Raw genomic sequence first — 15,071 nt, forward strand, 5'->3', positions numbered from 1 at the left:
AATTTGGCCGAAAATAAACTGTTTGCACGAACTAACCAGCACAACAAGAGAGACAAACCGAGGCTTTGTCAACTCCAGGATTTGGTCTTGAACTTTTAACTTTCAAACATTAAAGGGTAAGTTTTAAAAATCAAACAACTAATTTATGGTGGAGGGAGGGTCATGCATTTTCCCTCAGTCACTCAGGGAGGCTAAAGGAGAAATATTTGTAACTTCAGCAAGGATAAAAACATAAATAAATAACTAAATTAAAAAAAAAAAATGAAGTCACACCCAGCCCCCTCTCCTCTGATGAGTAAAGAACAGTCCCTTAAAGGTGCAAAATTGTTGAGTCCTTCACTACACGAGGATTCGTCTCTAAACGCAACCAAAGTGAGTTGCTCCTTGCGCTGCTGGAGAATCTACGTACAGTTATGTCTTGACCTGGGAGAGGGAAACCAGGGTTCAAAAAAAGAAAACAAAAAATAAAGGGAAAGAAAGCAAACAAACAGATCAAAAGGTGCATGAGAGAGACATGGATCGAAAAGGACGGCCCAAGATTTGGTGTTACACCCCTGGATGGGGTTCACCCTGGACAGGTCACCAGACTATCACACATAGAAACAGACAACCATTCACACTCACATTCACACCTACGGACAATTTAGAGTCACCAATTAACCTGCATGTCTTTGGACTGTGGGAGGAAGCTGGAGCACCTGGAGGAAACCCACGCTGACACAGGGAGAACATGCAAACTCTGCACAGGACAGAACAACAGACAGTCACAAATAAAAGAGCCAAAGTCAAACTTTTCTGTAGGTCAACTTGTCTATTTAATATATAAAATACGGTAAAACATACGCAAAAAGGGGAGGCGGGTAAGAGGGGACCAATGGATACTTTGGTACAATAACAAACACTTTTTTTTTGTAAAAGCAGTATAGAATTTGTAATAACATATCAGTGCATACTTTATTTATGAAAATATACACAAATTGTATATCATTCTCCAAAAACAACAAAAAAATTATCTTTACAACAAAAAAGCAGACTAGCCGAACACAATATATTAGCTATAATTTATTTTAAACTTTTTTCTTCAATTTCATTTTTTTCTTTTTTATTCTTAAATGTATTTCTGTGTGATGTATATTTGTGTCGATATTACATTTTATTTCCTATAACATGATTCACTCTTCGCCCATGCATTGACATCATTGTGTCTGGTCAGAAATAAGTTAGACGTGTCACGCCCCACCCCCCCCCCTCCATGTTAGCGTGTGTGGACTCAGAGGTTTGTACATTGGACTCAAAAGTTGCAGCATTGAAGCGTTTTGTCGCGGTCGACCTGCTCAGCGCCTCCGTCCACAGCCACACGTGTACTAATATCACTACGCTTGTGTTGTTTGTTTCATGTCATAAAAATCGTGCAACATTAGTAACACCCTTTTTGAAGAAAAAAGAAAACCCCAAAAGAGAAAAACAAAAAATATATTTATAGAATATTTTTATATAATAAAATAAAATTCCAAATAAAACAAGATGCCTAACCTACACAAAGAAACGCAGATTTCTATACCACCATGCCAGCTTCTGTCAGTGAAAGCTGTGGCGATGATGATAATAATAATAATATCAATTCTCAGAGAACAATTAAAAACAGACTGTCACCAGCACAAATTAACACTGGAAAGTGAGTGAGACTTCTAAACATCATTATACAGGAGCACGTTTCGTTTTTTTTTCAGGGGGGGATGCAGGTTCTTTAAACTATTTCTCAGCACGATTGTCTTCCTGTTTTGTGATTACAGCGACCCCTAGTGTTGCTCTAAAGAACGTGCCTCGCGCTCCACTACTGACAAACAAAACTCCCGTGAGTCCCGTCACAAAGGATGCTATTCTGCTTATTTTTTGACACACCTATGCACCTCACACACGGAGTTTTATATATTTATATTTTGTTCGAAGCTCAGGGTACAACAGTCTTAAAGGGATAGCTCTGATTTTTTGAAGAGGGGTTGCTTGAGGTACTTATTGATAGACAGTATGGGTGCGTTTGGAAATACTTACTTTGAGTTCCAGAGAGCACTCTGGCACAAACTCGACGATTTGTAAATTCAGAGCGCTTTTGCAATGTACAGTTCGGTTATCCAGAACCCTGCACTCTTAATGTCCATTCTCACTGAGGGTGAATATCCGTGCGGATTATTCTTGCGGAAAAATATAAAAGCTGATTTCATGGGTTCTTATGGAAGTTTGCACACCGGGGTGGAACTTTGGTGCGGTGAAAAAAGTTTCTGCCCAGACTTTGACCCCTGTGGAATTCCCCAGCGGAACTACACAGTTGGGCCAATGAAATTGTTTGTTTACAGTGACGTCGCACAGACCCGGGAGAGTCCAAAATCCAGTCAGGCAGGACAGTATGGGAGAAAGGTTGATAAAACTCGTTTCACAGCACCCCGTCCTTTTTGATAAAAGACGGGATGATTTTATGAACAATGAATTAAAGGACAACGTCTGGCAGTCCATTGTCCAGCTTGTGAGTGGTAAGTGCTAAAGAAAGTTGATGTTGATGCTTGTTAAACGTTAGCTTGCTAGCTCACTGCTGCTGCTGCTGCTACTCTCGTCCATGTTCATCCACACCCGTTCACACTGCGCGGACTTGGAACACAACAACGCAAAATTCCGCACCACGTCCGTACCGCGCCTGTGTGTATGGTTTAAACGCGAATATTCCGCAAAACCGTCCCGCATTTCCGCATCACAGCAGTGAGAATGAACCTTAAGAGTGGCAGACCGTTGGTTAATTCATGTGGAAATATAACGCTCTGTTTCTTTGAACAACAGAGCTCCTTTAAGTGTAGAGCGACAGATTGGATTTAAAATTGCACTCTGTATTATAAACAGTAGATGTCAGTCAGCGCGCTGTGATTTGGAGAAGCAGGCTGGAGTCCCACGTGGAGACTGTGGACGGGGTCAGCAGCAAAATGCAGTCATTAAAGAGCTCTAATCAAAGCCAGACTCCATTGAGAGAAACAGTGATTTAACATCGCTGAACACAGGAGCTGCTGCTCTACTGCTGCCTGGTTCAGTTAGTTAGTTTCTGTTATTGTGTGACTTTGGCGTTTAAAAGGGTTAGTCCAGATTCACCAAAGTCACACAATAACACAAACTAACTAACTGAGCAGTAGACCAGCAGCTCCTGTGTTCAGCAAGCTAAAATTACTGTTTTTCTCAATGGAGTCTGGTGTTTTTGACGAGAGCATACTGTAGATGGGGAACTGAAGTCGTGAATTGCTTCCCTGCCAAACCAGGCTGCATGACATCAAGGTAAAGCAGTGAAAATACTTTCAATAAAGCGCACACTCAAACTGATATTGATTGTTTAAGATGAGACTATTTCTAGGTGACTAAAATATGTTTTGCTGCTGACCCCCATCCACAACTGTACACTGTGCAGTGTGTCAGACTCCAGCCTGCTTCTCCAAACTGGGGGCTCCCAGACATTGACATCCACTGTATGTAACACACTGACTATGGATAACTACTCCATACAACCCCACTTCAAAACATCCAAACTATCCCTTAACAGTCAAAGTGTTTACACTCGAGGGATTTATGTTCACTCTGCCACGCGCTCAGAAAAGCAATATTGACACTCAGACTTGTCACAGAGTGGATGAGTGTGTGTGAGTGAGTGACAGACGGAGAGAGAGAAGTGAGGAGAGGATGATAGGAGTAGTGTGTGATGAGGCTGGGAGTTATGTGTGTGTGTGTGTGTGTTTGTGTGTGTGTGTCACCCATGGAAATGACCCCAAAATAATTTGACTTGTCATTTCGGCGCTGACACCCGCTGTCTGGACGGAGTAAACAGAAAAGTAGTGTGTGATGAACTCTGTGTGTGTGTGTGTGTGTGTGTGTGTGTGTGTGTGTGAGATTAAAAAACAAACTGAGTAAATGAGTGAGTGAGTGACAGGGTGAGAGGGAGGTGAAGAGGGCCTGCCCATGAGGAGGATGTGGTGGCTGCATGTGGTAAAAACCAAAGTCGACAAGTCTGTGTTGGATTTGGGAGGTAGTCATTAAAAGATCAAGACTGGTTCTGAAACCTCCGGCTTAACGACAAACGATACCCAAACTCTGCCTCCAAAGCTTTTAACGAGCGATGGATGGAGGCTGAGAGTGCTTTTAGGAGAAAAAATAAAATAAATACATGAATTTGCACTCTTGACCACTGTGGTTTTAAAATCTACCCACTAAACCCTAAATCACCCTTTGCCTCTTGGTACAAAAATGACATCCTTCACTTTTCTTTTACCTTCATAGTCGTTTTACCGCTCTGTTATATAAAACTACAGCTGACCCAGGACAGGCGGAGGAGAAGATCCTTTAAATATAGATACATGGCTTTTAACAGGAGGAAAAGGTCGAGCATAAAAAAGGGGACATCCTTGGCTCACTTTATCGTATTCGATCTGTGTGTTTGCTTTGGAGTTTGACTGATATGTTTCTGGTGCTGCAAATACTCAAGACTTTGATATGATGAAAAATAAAAAGTTTTATCTGCAAACATTTTAAAGGTGAAAACCTTTTATGGAGGATTTGGACCGTCATGAGACACTCAAATCTCAATGTGGAGAGAAAGATGAAATAGTTACTTAAAGGTTAAGTGTGTAAGATTTAGGGGGATTTAGTGGCATCTAGTGGTGAAGATTGTGAATTACAACCAGCTGAAACTTCTCCTGGTTAGAATTCCTTTAGCGTTAATTTGTTTTTAGGTTTTTAACGTGAGTAGAATTATCTGCAGACGCCTCCCAAACAAACAAACCAGGTGATTTAAAGTGGTAAAAACACTGAATAAAGCTGTTGCCCGTTAATAATCTGTAATATTCTGATGCTCTCATAACAGAGGGGCTTGCACTACGGTGGCCGATGCGATACCGCAAATGTCCCTATCTAGAGCCAGTGTTTGGTTTGTCTGTTCTGGGCTACCGTGGAAACACAGCAGCGCAACATGGCGATCTCCATAGACCTGCTGAGGACCCCAAGGAACTGCGCCAGGCTTTGAAGTCAATTTTCATAGTGGCCAAACAGTGGAATTACAACATCTGGGTCCATCACGTGATGCCCTGTGGCCCAAGAAGACTTTTTCCTAGGGACTTACATTGGGAAAGAGACATCTGTGAATCAGTGGGTATATTTTTTTAGCATCACAACCCCCTCGAAATGACTTGTTTCACCATCGGGATTTAAACCATTCCCTCGGATAACATCTGGAAGAGCTGCGCGATTAAATCATTTTATCCCCATTCAAGTTAGCAGAGTGCTACATGTACAAGTAAAGTAGTCTCTAGTGCACTTGGACTATGTGTCGCACAGTGCGGACGCAGCGCCGATCATTCTGGTAAGCTGAACCATTTTGGCTTCATGCACTGCTGAGCAACTTTCATAAAGATTAATGGGCCCGCCTTCTAACTGTTTCCAGGTCTCTTAAAACATCCATGACCTGCTCCCTATGTGGATATAAACGGCTCATTCTAAGGTAATGAACACACAATGATTGTCTTTTTCAAGAAAATATACTTATTATATTACTAATAGATCCCCCTGAATCCTGCACACTGGACCTTTAAGTGTTTTTAGAAGTAGCTGTAAATCTATTTTTTTTCCCAGTGGTTTATTTGCTACTTAACTGATAATAATAAAAGCAAACTATCATAAATTATTTATTAAGTTTACAATTGGTGCTTTTAAACTATTAGTAGAAAACATGATATTATAAACATTAAATGTGCCAGTTATCTCTGTTATTATTAAACGTTTTCAAATACATTTGATAAAATAATATCAATAAAAATATCTTCAGTGGTAGTTTTTGATATTTTATTTTAAAAGTTTTAAATAGAATTGCAATTTTCTTTTTAGGGACTTTTAATTTGTACTTTTTTTGTTATTTTAATTTAATTTCTTGTTATATTTCGTCTCATTATTAAATTTCATAGTTCACAGTTTCTGTTCTGTGATCAATTTAACTCAGTTAATTTGTTTCAAGCAGGCAGCCAATCAGCCACAGTAAAAATTTAAGGTGGTCCGGCCCCCAGGGTTGTAAACTGAGCTGTGATTGGTGGATGTACAGAAATAAATAATTATAGAGGATTAAATAAAAACTGCAAACTTTGAATTGTATCTGTGGAATAACAGAAGCCTTATAAGTAGGTATCAGTCTAACCCTAGTGTGTGTGTGTGTGTGTGTGTGTGTGTGTGTGTCCAGGGGTCAGGTGTGTTAAGGGTCAGGGGTGGGGGTTCAGGTAAAGTGCGCTCCATCAGTGACAGAGTCCTAACCATTACTCACTTAAAACAGTCTGAGTCACCGCGGCTACGTCTTCCCTTTCTGCCTCTACAGCTCCCTCTGCTGGCTCGTCCAAACGTTACACTTTATATACACGCATAAATAATAATAAAAAAGAGACCGATGCGCTGAGAATCAACATGTTTTTTTTCTCTTTCGTTGAGGGATATCCTGCCGAATATAAAGTTTATATATACAATCCCTGTCGTCTGTTGTAGTCTCCTGCTCCAGATGCAGAGCCGCCATCCCTGCCGCCTGAAGCCGTTTTAATATATACTTGTATATGATTTTTTTTTTTAACCTTCAATAACACTTCATCCCTGTCACACAAAAGCCACAAAGGTTACAGATTGCTTATATACACGGTACCTCGCCATCTCCCCTTTGAACATCAGCTATCTATTCAAAACATGAGTCGCTTCACAAAAATAATTTCAGCTGTGTGCATTGCAGGTGTGTGTTCGAAGGATGAAAGTCAGAATGAACATTTTGCCTAAATTACTGTTAAAAAACGACCAGTTGAGGTAACAAACCACACACACACATACACACACACACACACCAAACACACACACGTCCTTTTCAGCATCTGTAGTTGACAAGATGTGGGCGAAACTAGGAGTATCTGTGTCATTGAGCTGCTGCAGCTCGTCCCTGATACAAAGAAAAGCAGTCTTTTACCTCGACAACAAATCACTGGTTTTACAGCTAGTCTGCATGGTTCAGATTAAATAAAGACCCGCGGGTCATCAGTCTCTCGTGCAGGGCCAAAGTGCCGGCCTGTGGACGTGGCCGCTGGCTCGGCTGGGGAGGGAGGCGACGTTTTCTTTTAGTGTCTTCATATTCAAAACTGAGACGAATCCAAACTCTAAAGATCAACAGTCAAGACAGAAGGACAAAAACTCCACGCTTTAAAAAGAGCAAAACGGCCCAAGAATCTAGAGCGATAGCAACACAGCCGTGGTCGGGCCGATGTGTACAAACAAGTGGACTCACTTGGTGGCGCTGACTGAAAGCAGCGTAGTTACAGACGGTAAGGACAAGAGGGAGGGAGAACACCACCAGCCGCTCACCAAATGCAGGGCATGCTGGGAAACCAAGGTGTGTGTCTGCTCTGCCAGCGGCTGTTGGGTGAAATAGTCCGAGTGGCCAAATTTAGGATTTTACAAGCCACCGTGGCCTCGTTAACAACAATTCACTTCTATTCAAATACAGCTGAATAAATTGTTTGACAAATAATCCCTGGTTCTGTGGCTCAACCCCTCTGGGGTTTCGTGTGTGTGAAAGTACATTAGAGTTCAAATGTGTATGCACATTGTCATACAAGTGTGTGTCAGTGTCCATCCGTGTGACATGACGGTGTGTTAGCATGCTTGTGTTGTGTCTGTGTGTCTGTGTGTGTGAGGTCAGCGTTTCCTGTGTGGACAGTAGGTTACTGGGTCGATGGCGGGTATATATATTTATATATATAATATGTGTGTGTGTGTGTGTGTGTGTGTGTGTGTGTGCACAAAGAGGGAGCTCAGGGGCATAAGGGCTGGTGGGGGCATGTACACAAGCCACAAGTACACATCTCCATTCTCCATCTGTCCGTCCGTCCATCCATCCCTCTGCGGTCACCTCTTCATGTGACCCAGGCATCCAGTCTCATTCTCTTGACGTTGGTCCCGTCCTGCTCCTGGGGCTCGGCTGAAGGGGGCCGCATGAGGACCATGGTGGGCTGTTGGCCCCCGGCGCCCGCCTGGTGGAGGAAGTCTTGAGCTCCGCCTCGTCCCTGGGTGCCGTCGTCCCGGTCGCTGCCTTCGTACGAGCTGCCGTTGCTGCTGAGGCTGTCGACTGGCGAGCGTCCTTGACCTCCCACTTCCAGGCGCAGGGTCCCCGGGTAGGCGACCGACACCAGACCTTGTCCCTGCAGTTGAACCTGGCCTCCTCCGCCTCCACCTCCCCCGCCGCCGCTGATGGAGCTGGGAGTGCTGCGGTCGCGGTTTGGTGAGACAGGTTCGGACTTAATGTTGACATTTGGGTTTGTGTTGACTGTCAGTGCGGCACTCTGAGATATGTGACCCACCGGCCTGCAGAGATGGAGACAGAGGAGAAGAGAAGGATGGAGGGAGAACAAAAAGAGTGAGACTACTGACAGTATAACGAGCATAATCACAGAGCTGTAACATCCTTCATCACATGACAGCGGACCTTCATCAGACAACAGTTTGCTGGGATGAAACACAGAATTCAGCCAATATGGCAAATAATTCAAAGGATGGTCGTCATCAGAATGAATGCATCACCATGTGCAGATAAACATAAACTGGACTTTCACCAGGATAAGGTAGCCACTGTCAAAGACAAAGACCGGAGGCACTCTGCAGCAAACCAGGCAGATGTCGGCTTGAGCACATGAAGAACAAGGACACACGAAACAAAGAGGACGACATCTGAGGCCACATGAAAGCACAGTCCATAAGCCATGCAGCCCAAACATCTGCACAGTTTGGATTTGGTCTGTTCAGGTTCACAATCAAGCAAATCAGAGCTTGTAAAATAAGTCGGACGGGATCACAGGCACTTTGCATTTGTAACTGTTAACCTGCCAGGTGAGACATTTCTAAAGCATTCACACACACGTTACCTTCTCTGATATTAATACCAGAACAGATGCAGAAACAGCTGAGTGTGAGCATCAGTCCAGAGAACATTTCTGTTTTGTTCCCAGCTTGACAAACTGCTGGCAGTCAGATATCAACATCTGTCTGTTCCTCGTACCTAAAAGAACCCTTTGAATTTTGTTCCCAGTAGTTGGTTCAGATAATGTCTCACTGGTAACAAACAGCTCTATCAGAAGACGATCATCTCAGATATTTAGGCAAAGAAAGCCCCAGTTCTGCTGTCTTTAACGGAGCCATTAAGAAGTCAAAGGATGTGAGAAAATCTACATCACTGGAGCTTTCTATTTGGTATAATCTCCCTAACCTTATTATAACAATGAACACATTTCCTGTTGCCAGTGGGTGGTGCTATAACTATCACTATACGTTGGCATGCAGATGTCTTAAGGCCGGGACTCTGATCTGATTTGTAACGTGAAACTGCTTTAAGCAGTGTCTCATCGAGCGTGTGGAGAGGAAGAGACCTTTGTGGATAATTGTCTCAACATCTGGGTCAGAAAAAGGTAAGCAAACATTAACTTGTGAGAGAAAGGTGTGAGCAGACAACAGCATGTTGTGGGCAAGCCTCCCGTCTCTGAGATGCAGAACAGCGTTGGAGATGCACTGATTTGTAACGTGAAACTGCTTTATTCAGTGTTTTTAGTGGTTTTAATCACTTGATTCTTGTTTGTTAGACCTCAGTGAATAATTCGGCTCCCGATTCAAACCTCCTGAACAATGAATGCTGACAGAATTCTAACCAGGAGAAGTTTCAGCTGGTTGCAATCTGAAATTCACCACTAGATGCCACCAAATCCCCCCACTGCAGGACTTACACTTCTGGATCCAATGGATGGCGAACGCTACGCCATAAACTGATGTGCACCTCCCCAGAAACGTAACTACATGTTGTCGCGACGCAGACCTCCAGTCTATCTTTGTAAGCTGAAACCATTTCCCTCAGTGGAAACAAGTTTATCCCTCAGTTTATTTACTTTAATTTCACAGATAAGAAACAATAAATTGTGAAGACAATAAAGCCTCCACATAATAGCATTTTAACTCTTGTGTGTGATTTATCCTGGCTTCATATAGGTAGAGGAAATCACTGCTCATTGCTAGGCTAATTTATACAATGTACATTGCCATAGGCTTGTGCTAATAACGTTAGCATGTTGTATTTGTTTGGAAAACGTGTTTAGTATAAGACAGTTGTTTTGTCGGTGAACTCTGTGAGCTGTAACGTTACCTTTGTTAAATGCTGTCCCTGGCTTCATATGAGTAGGGGAAAAGTTGCTAGCCACTAAGCTAATTTATACAATGTAAAATGCCATAGGCTTGTGCTAATAACGTTAGCATGTTGTATTTGTGGGGAAAATGTGTCCAGATAAAGACAAGTGTTTGTCTGTGAATGCTGCGAGTTTAATGAGTGTTTTGGGTGTGTTTTGAATCAACTAAACTTTACAGGACTTCACAGAAACCCTGCTGCCAACTAGTGTTTTGGAGGTGTAACTGCAGAGTGACACAGACACACCACTGCATGAGTATAAATGCTCCCAATGGCGTAGGCCGCCTGTGTAGTTTACAGCTCTGCATGGAGCTGACGCACAAGTATAAATCCTGCTTAAATCTTACACACCTCACCTCTAAAGAAAATGTTATTGAAGTCAACTCACCAAAGCCTGTTGCTATTTCACTGTCATACATTTACGTCTGACCACAGTCGTACAAGTTTTGAAAAGATGACCCTGGTGTGAAGAACACGCTCCAGCATTTCATTAAGCTGCTGTGTGTGTGCCTTAAGATGCTCGGGATAAAGTCATGTGCTGCAAAGCTTACGTCTCTGTCTGTGTCTGTGCTTCTACCTGCCACGACTCTTTGATCAGCTCCTCCACCCTCACACTCAGCCTTCACCACCTCCTCCTGCCCTGCTGGCTGGAGGCTGACTTGAACCTGTCACTGAGGCTGACACCGGCTGTTGACGCTGCACTGTGGCTTGCTCCTTTGACGGTGTCGACAGGATTGTTCGGATAGTGCTCGTTTTCTCTCTCTCCCTGCTTGACACGGTCGATCTGCATTTGAAGCTCCCAATTACTGCGTTTGGCCCCTCGGGTGTGTTCTAATATGTCATATCATGAGCCATCTGCAGCACTGTATCTCTAATATTCCCTCAATTACTGGCAGACTGAGAGGGGAATTTAAGATAGCGCTCCTCCAGGCGATCTGGGTCTGCGGCATTCAAATGTGCTCACTGTCTTGCTCCAATTCTGACACACACACACGCACACACACTCTTGCTGTCTTACATACAAATGCTCCTTCCCTCCTATACTCTCTCACAAACACACAAATCCCTTGGCAGCGGCGAGGCTCACTCCGTCTCTCGCTGTGCCCACTTCATCAAACCTGCGCGTCGTGGTTCAGGCCGGCGCAGGTAGATGGATGGCGGTGCCACGGGGGCGCCGTTGCCATGGCGAGAAAACGGCAGAGTCAGCGGGCCGGTGACAGTGATGAAGGCGAGAGCGGCAGGCTACCCCCGAGCGCTAACAGCACAGCGAGCGCAGCCAGAAGCAGACACTTGGTTACAGTGCAGTGTGATGAGATACAGCCGTGTTTCCCAAAATGCTCTGCTTCTCCGAGGACCAACAAGCTGCACAATAACTCTTCAATTTAATTCAAATCAGACGGATTCACTGAAGGAGTCATTTCCACAACAATGTGCTGCACATAATTAACAGTTTGTTGTTGAATTTGACAAATGACAGTCGGAGCTGTTTGCAGTCCAAACTGTAATTAGCTGTATTTGTATCTTTGCATATTTAAAGGGGCATTCCACTAACTTTACACATGGTTAGTACGAGGGATGAGTGAGTTTCACCATTATCTGTATGCGTGTATGTACTTGAAATGGGCAGAGTTTAGACTGAAGTAGGGTGGAGTTTAAAAACTGTAGAGTAAGGGACCAAACCATGAGCTGTTATTTTAAGCCTGAAATTGATATGGATTTATCCGAAGTTGCTTTATTATTTCCTTCGTCATGAGTACGGATATCGACACTTTTTACTGATACCCGAACTTGTAAAAAGTGCACTATCTGTACTGGATACTCGTTTTATCCAAGCATTGAGCTTGAGGTATAAAGTTAAAAAAAGACGGATTGGTGTCGGGGACGACGGAGAAAAATGAGCAATGAAATTACTCTGATTGGCAGTTTAGCTCAGTAAACAAGAAGAGAAACGGAAGTGAGGAAAGTAAACAAAGAGCTAAAGTCCAGAGTGAGTGAGACTGAAACAAACGTGTTACAGTACATAATGTCAGATTTTTTCTTTGACTCTTTGGCTGAGACACGGCAACATCAGCCCAACAGTTGGCTTTGGTCGCTACTAGTTCTTTAATGACGGTTTGGGACAGTTCACCCCAAAATCAAAAGTACATATTTTTTCTCTTACCTACAGTGCTATTTTTCAGTCTAGATTGTTTTGGTGTAAGTTGCCAAGTGTTGGAGATATCGACCATAGAGATGTCTGCCTTCTCTCCAGTATAATGGAACTAGAGCGCCAAAAAAATATGCTTTGAGCACCACAAGCCCTAACACCGGAACAATCTTTATGGCTGATATCTCCAACACTCTGCAACTCAAAGCAAAACTATCTAGACTGATAAATTGCCCTACAAGACAGAGGAAAATGTGTTTTTGATTTTGGGGTGAACTGTCCCTTAAAATGTAAAAACAGAAACAGGTAACATCACTTTGCATATTTGCTAAATACATCTGTACTTTCAGTCATATAGTTTACTGTACTTTCAATTTATTCCTAATCAAATGTTAATTTGTGATAATTGCCTCTGCCTGATTGCCCCCACAGGAATCATTCACGACTAATCGTCTTTAAGCTCTTTACATACTGAACATCTCTTCATTTCAGCAGTAAACTTGTGAAACTTAGCAGAGGTTCCTCAGAGCAGCAGATATTTTGGGACGGCAGCGTGCTGTAGCTGTGTGGCTGAAGTGTAGAGAGTGCAGTACCAGCAGAGGCCCTCCTCCCTGCCAAAGAGCAAGTTGGACTGAGAGGCCAGGCTGTGGAGGGAGGTGGAAAAAGAGACAAGCAAGTTTTAAAAAAACGCTACAACAGCAGGGAAACAGTGGGACGGAGGCCAGTCATGGTCAGTCCAGACATGGTTACTACAGACAAAAAAAGAAAAGAAAAGGCTCCACAGCTGCTTCATGTTGTTGGAGGCAGAGCTGGTACGGCAGGAAGTGTTAGAGCCTGTGCTGACACAAATTTGATTGTCGTCCACACGCAATGCATTCTTACAGTCAGCTCCAATAAACTTCACTGGCTTTTCCTGAAATGGGAATGGGCCAATGGGAATCCTCAGTGCAGACTGTCACTAAAGGAATATACCGTAAGTTCTTAAATGGCTGCTGGGAACAATGTCACTCCTGTTTGACTGGTGAATTTGGAGTGAAATAATATTAGTATTTTGCAATAATTTGCAGAAAGCAGAATTGACCATGACAGTCACGACTGGACAGACACAGCTAATTTAGTATTTCACACTTATTTCAGTATTTATGGTAAATGTATGTTTCTAAGAATCCAACATGTTTGGACCATCCAGCCAGCTCTCACTCTCAACTCGTCAAATACTGCCGCTTTGTCAGTGGAACACTGCGTCAGACATCAACGCACAGAGGCATCCTCTGTGGTGGTATAATACACATCCATGGATGTATCAAGAGAACTGGATACAGCGATGGACGAGGGGCCCAAATCATCCCTGTGAGATTTGCGCAGTGGCGTATGAAGCCAAAACTGTTCAACTGTCATGTATAAAATTACCTGGATGATCCGGGGATTATTGACACTACTTCCGCACTATGTGGCCCACAAAGCATGAGACTAGAGGCTTTCGGCAGCCAAGTAGCTAACTTCCGCCGGCTGAACAATTAACTTCTGGTTTACCGCTCCGTTTAATTAAATGGGGATAAAATTATTTAATCTTGTGGCTCTTCTAGACTTTCCAAAAGTTATCTGACTGAATGGATCAAATCCTGTTAGCGAAACAAGTCATTTTGTGGGGCTTGTGACACTGTGATTTAAAGATGTCTCTTTCCAAACGGAAGTCTAGGGGGAAAAGTCTTTATGGGCCCAACACGCTTCCTGGGGGACTGCATGCACCAGGCAGCGAGTGTTTCAGATGCAGTGGGCAACGACTGCAGAAAAAGAGCGAGAAAGTCTGTGTAGGGAGGGTAGGATGGGACTTTCACCCAGGAGCCCGCTGCTTGTGTTCTGTGTAAAACAAGAAGTCAATGGAGTTATTTCAATGACAACACAGTGTGCTAGTACATGCAGCATGTGTCAGTAGTGACGTGGTGTAAGACCACGTTAGTAGCAAGTGTACTTATTTTAGGCCAAACTATGATGTTTTTTTTCTGAACCACTGACTTTTGTTCCCTAGACTTAAGGAAGTAAACCTAAAAATGAAGTGTTTTACTTTCAAGTTTAATTTGAAAGAGATGTACACTATGGATACACATCTTGCTTTGCCTGAGGACCACTTTTGCAAAATGACAGAAGACCAGTTAAAAAACAAAAATGAAAATGAATAAATAGCCTAGACTTCTGTCGAGATCCTCCTCTGGCACCATTTATATATTCTGATTTTTTTTTTTATAGTTTATCTACATTCAAAATACAAAATCGAATTCCCAGTGTAAATCAATTTATCACCATTTTGAATTAGAAAATGGTTGGTGGGCCATCTGGCACCCTGTTGTGGGCCAGATTTGGCTGTTGAGTATCACTGCTGTATGCATTTAACGAGCAGCAACTGTTCATTTCCTGTGAAAACAGAAGTGTATTTTGGAAAGACACAATGCGGGTAACCAGCATAAATGAAACGCTATCCCTGAATGTCCAAAATTGATGCAGGAGGGTACTTATAGCGCGTCATATTTTGATGCCTAGGTCCACAGACAAAGCGGCCGTATTTGACGAGTTGGGATGAGAACATGTTGCAGCCATGTTGGACCATCTGATGCCATAAACCAACTAACAATTTTTTTCATTATTGGTTAATCTGCCCAATAATTC

General features: G+C 43.0%; 1 protein-coding gene across 5 annotated transcripts in view; it reads right to left on the reverse strand.

The window, feature by feature from the left end:
- Positions 1 to 15,071, reverse strand: part of mef2d (myocyte enhancer factor 2d) — a 218,889-nt gene that overhangs the window by 104,156 nt on the left and 99,662 nt on the right. For 4 of the 5 annotated variants that reach the window (XM_050046168.1, XM_050046169.1, XM_050046171.1 and 1 more), the window contains one exon: positions 633 to 8,400. In XM_050046168.1, the coding sequence (XP_049902125.1) occupies positions 7,953 to 8,400 (448 nt within the window). In that variant the 3' untranslated portion in view covers positions 633 to 7,952. Of the gene's footprint in view, positions 1 to 632; positions 8,401 to 13,000; positions 13,052 to 15,071 lie in introns of all 5 variants that reach the window. The other variant, XM_050046167.1, reaches the window with a different exon arrangement.

This window comes from Epinephelus moara, chromosome 6, assembly GCF_006386435.1.
Source record: "Epinephelus moara isolate mb chromosome 6, YSFRI_EMoa_1.0, whole genome shotgun sequence".
Taxonomy (NCBI): domain Eukaryota; kingdom Metazoa; phylum Chordata; class Actinopteri; order Perciformes; family Serranidae; genus Epinephelus; species Epinephelus moara.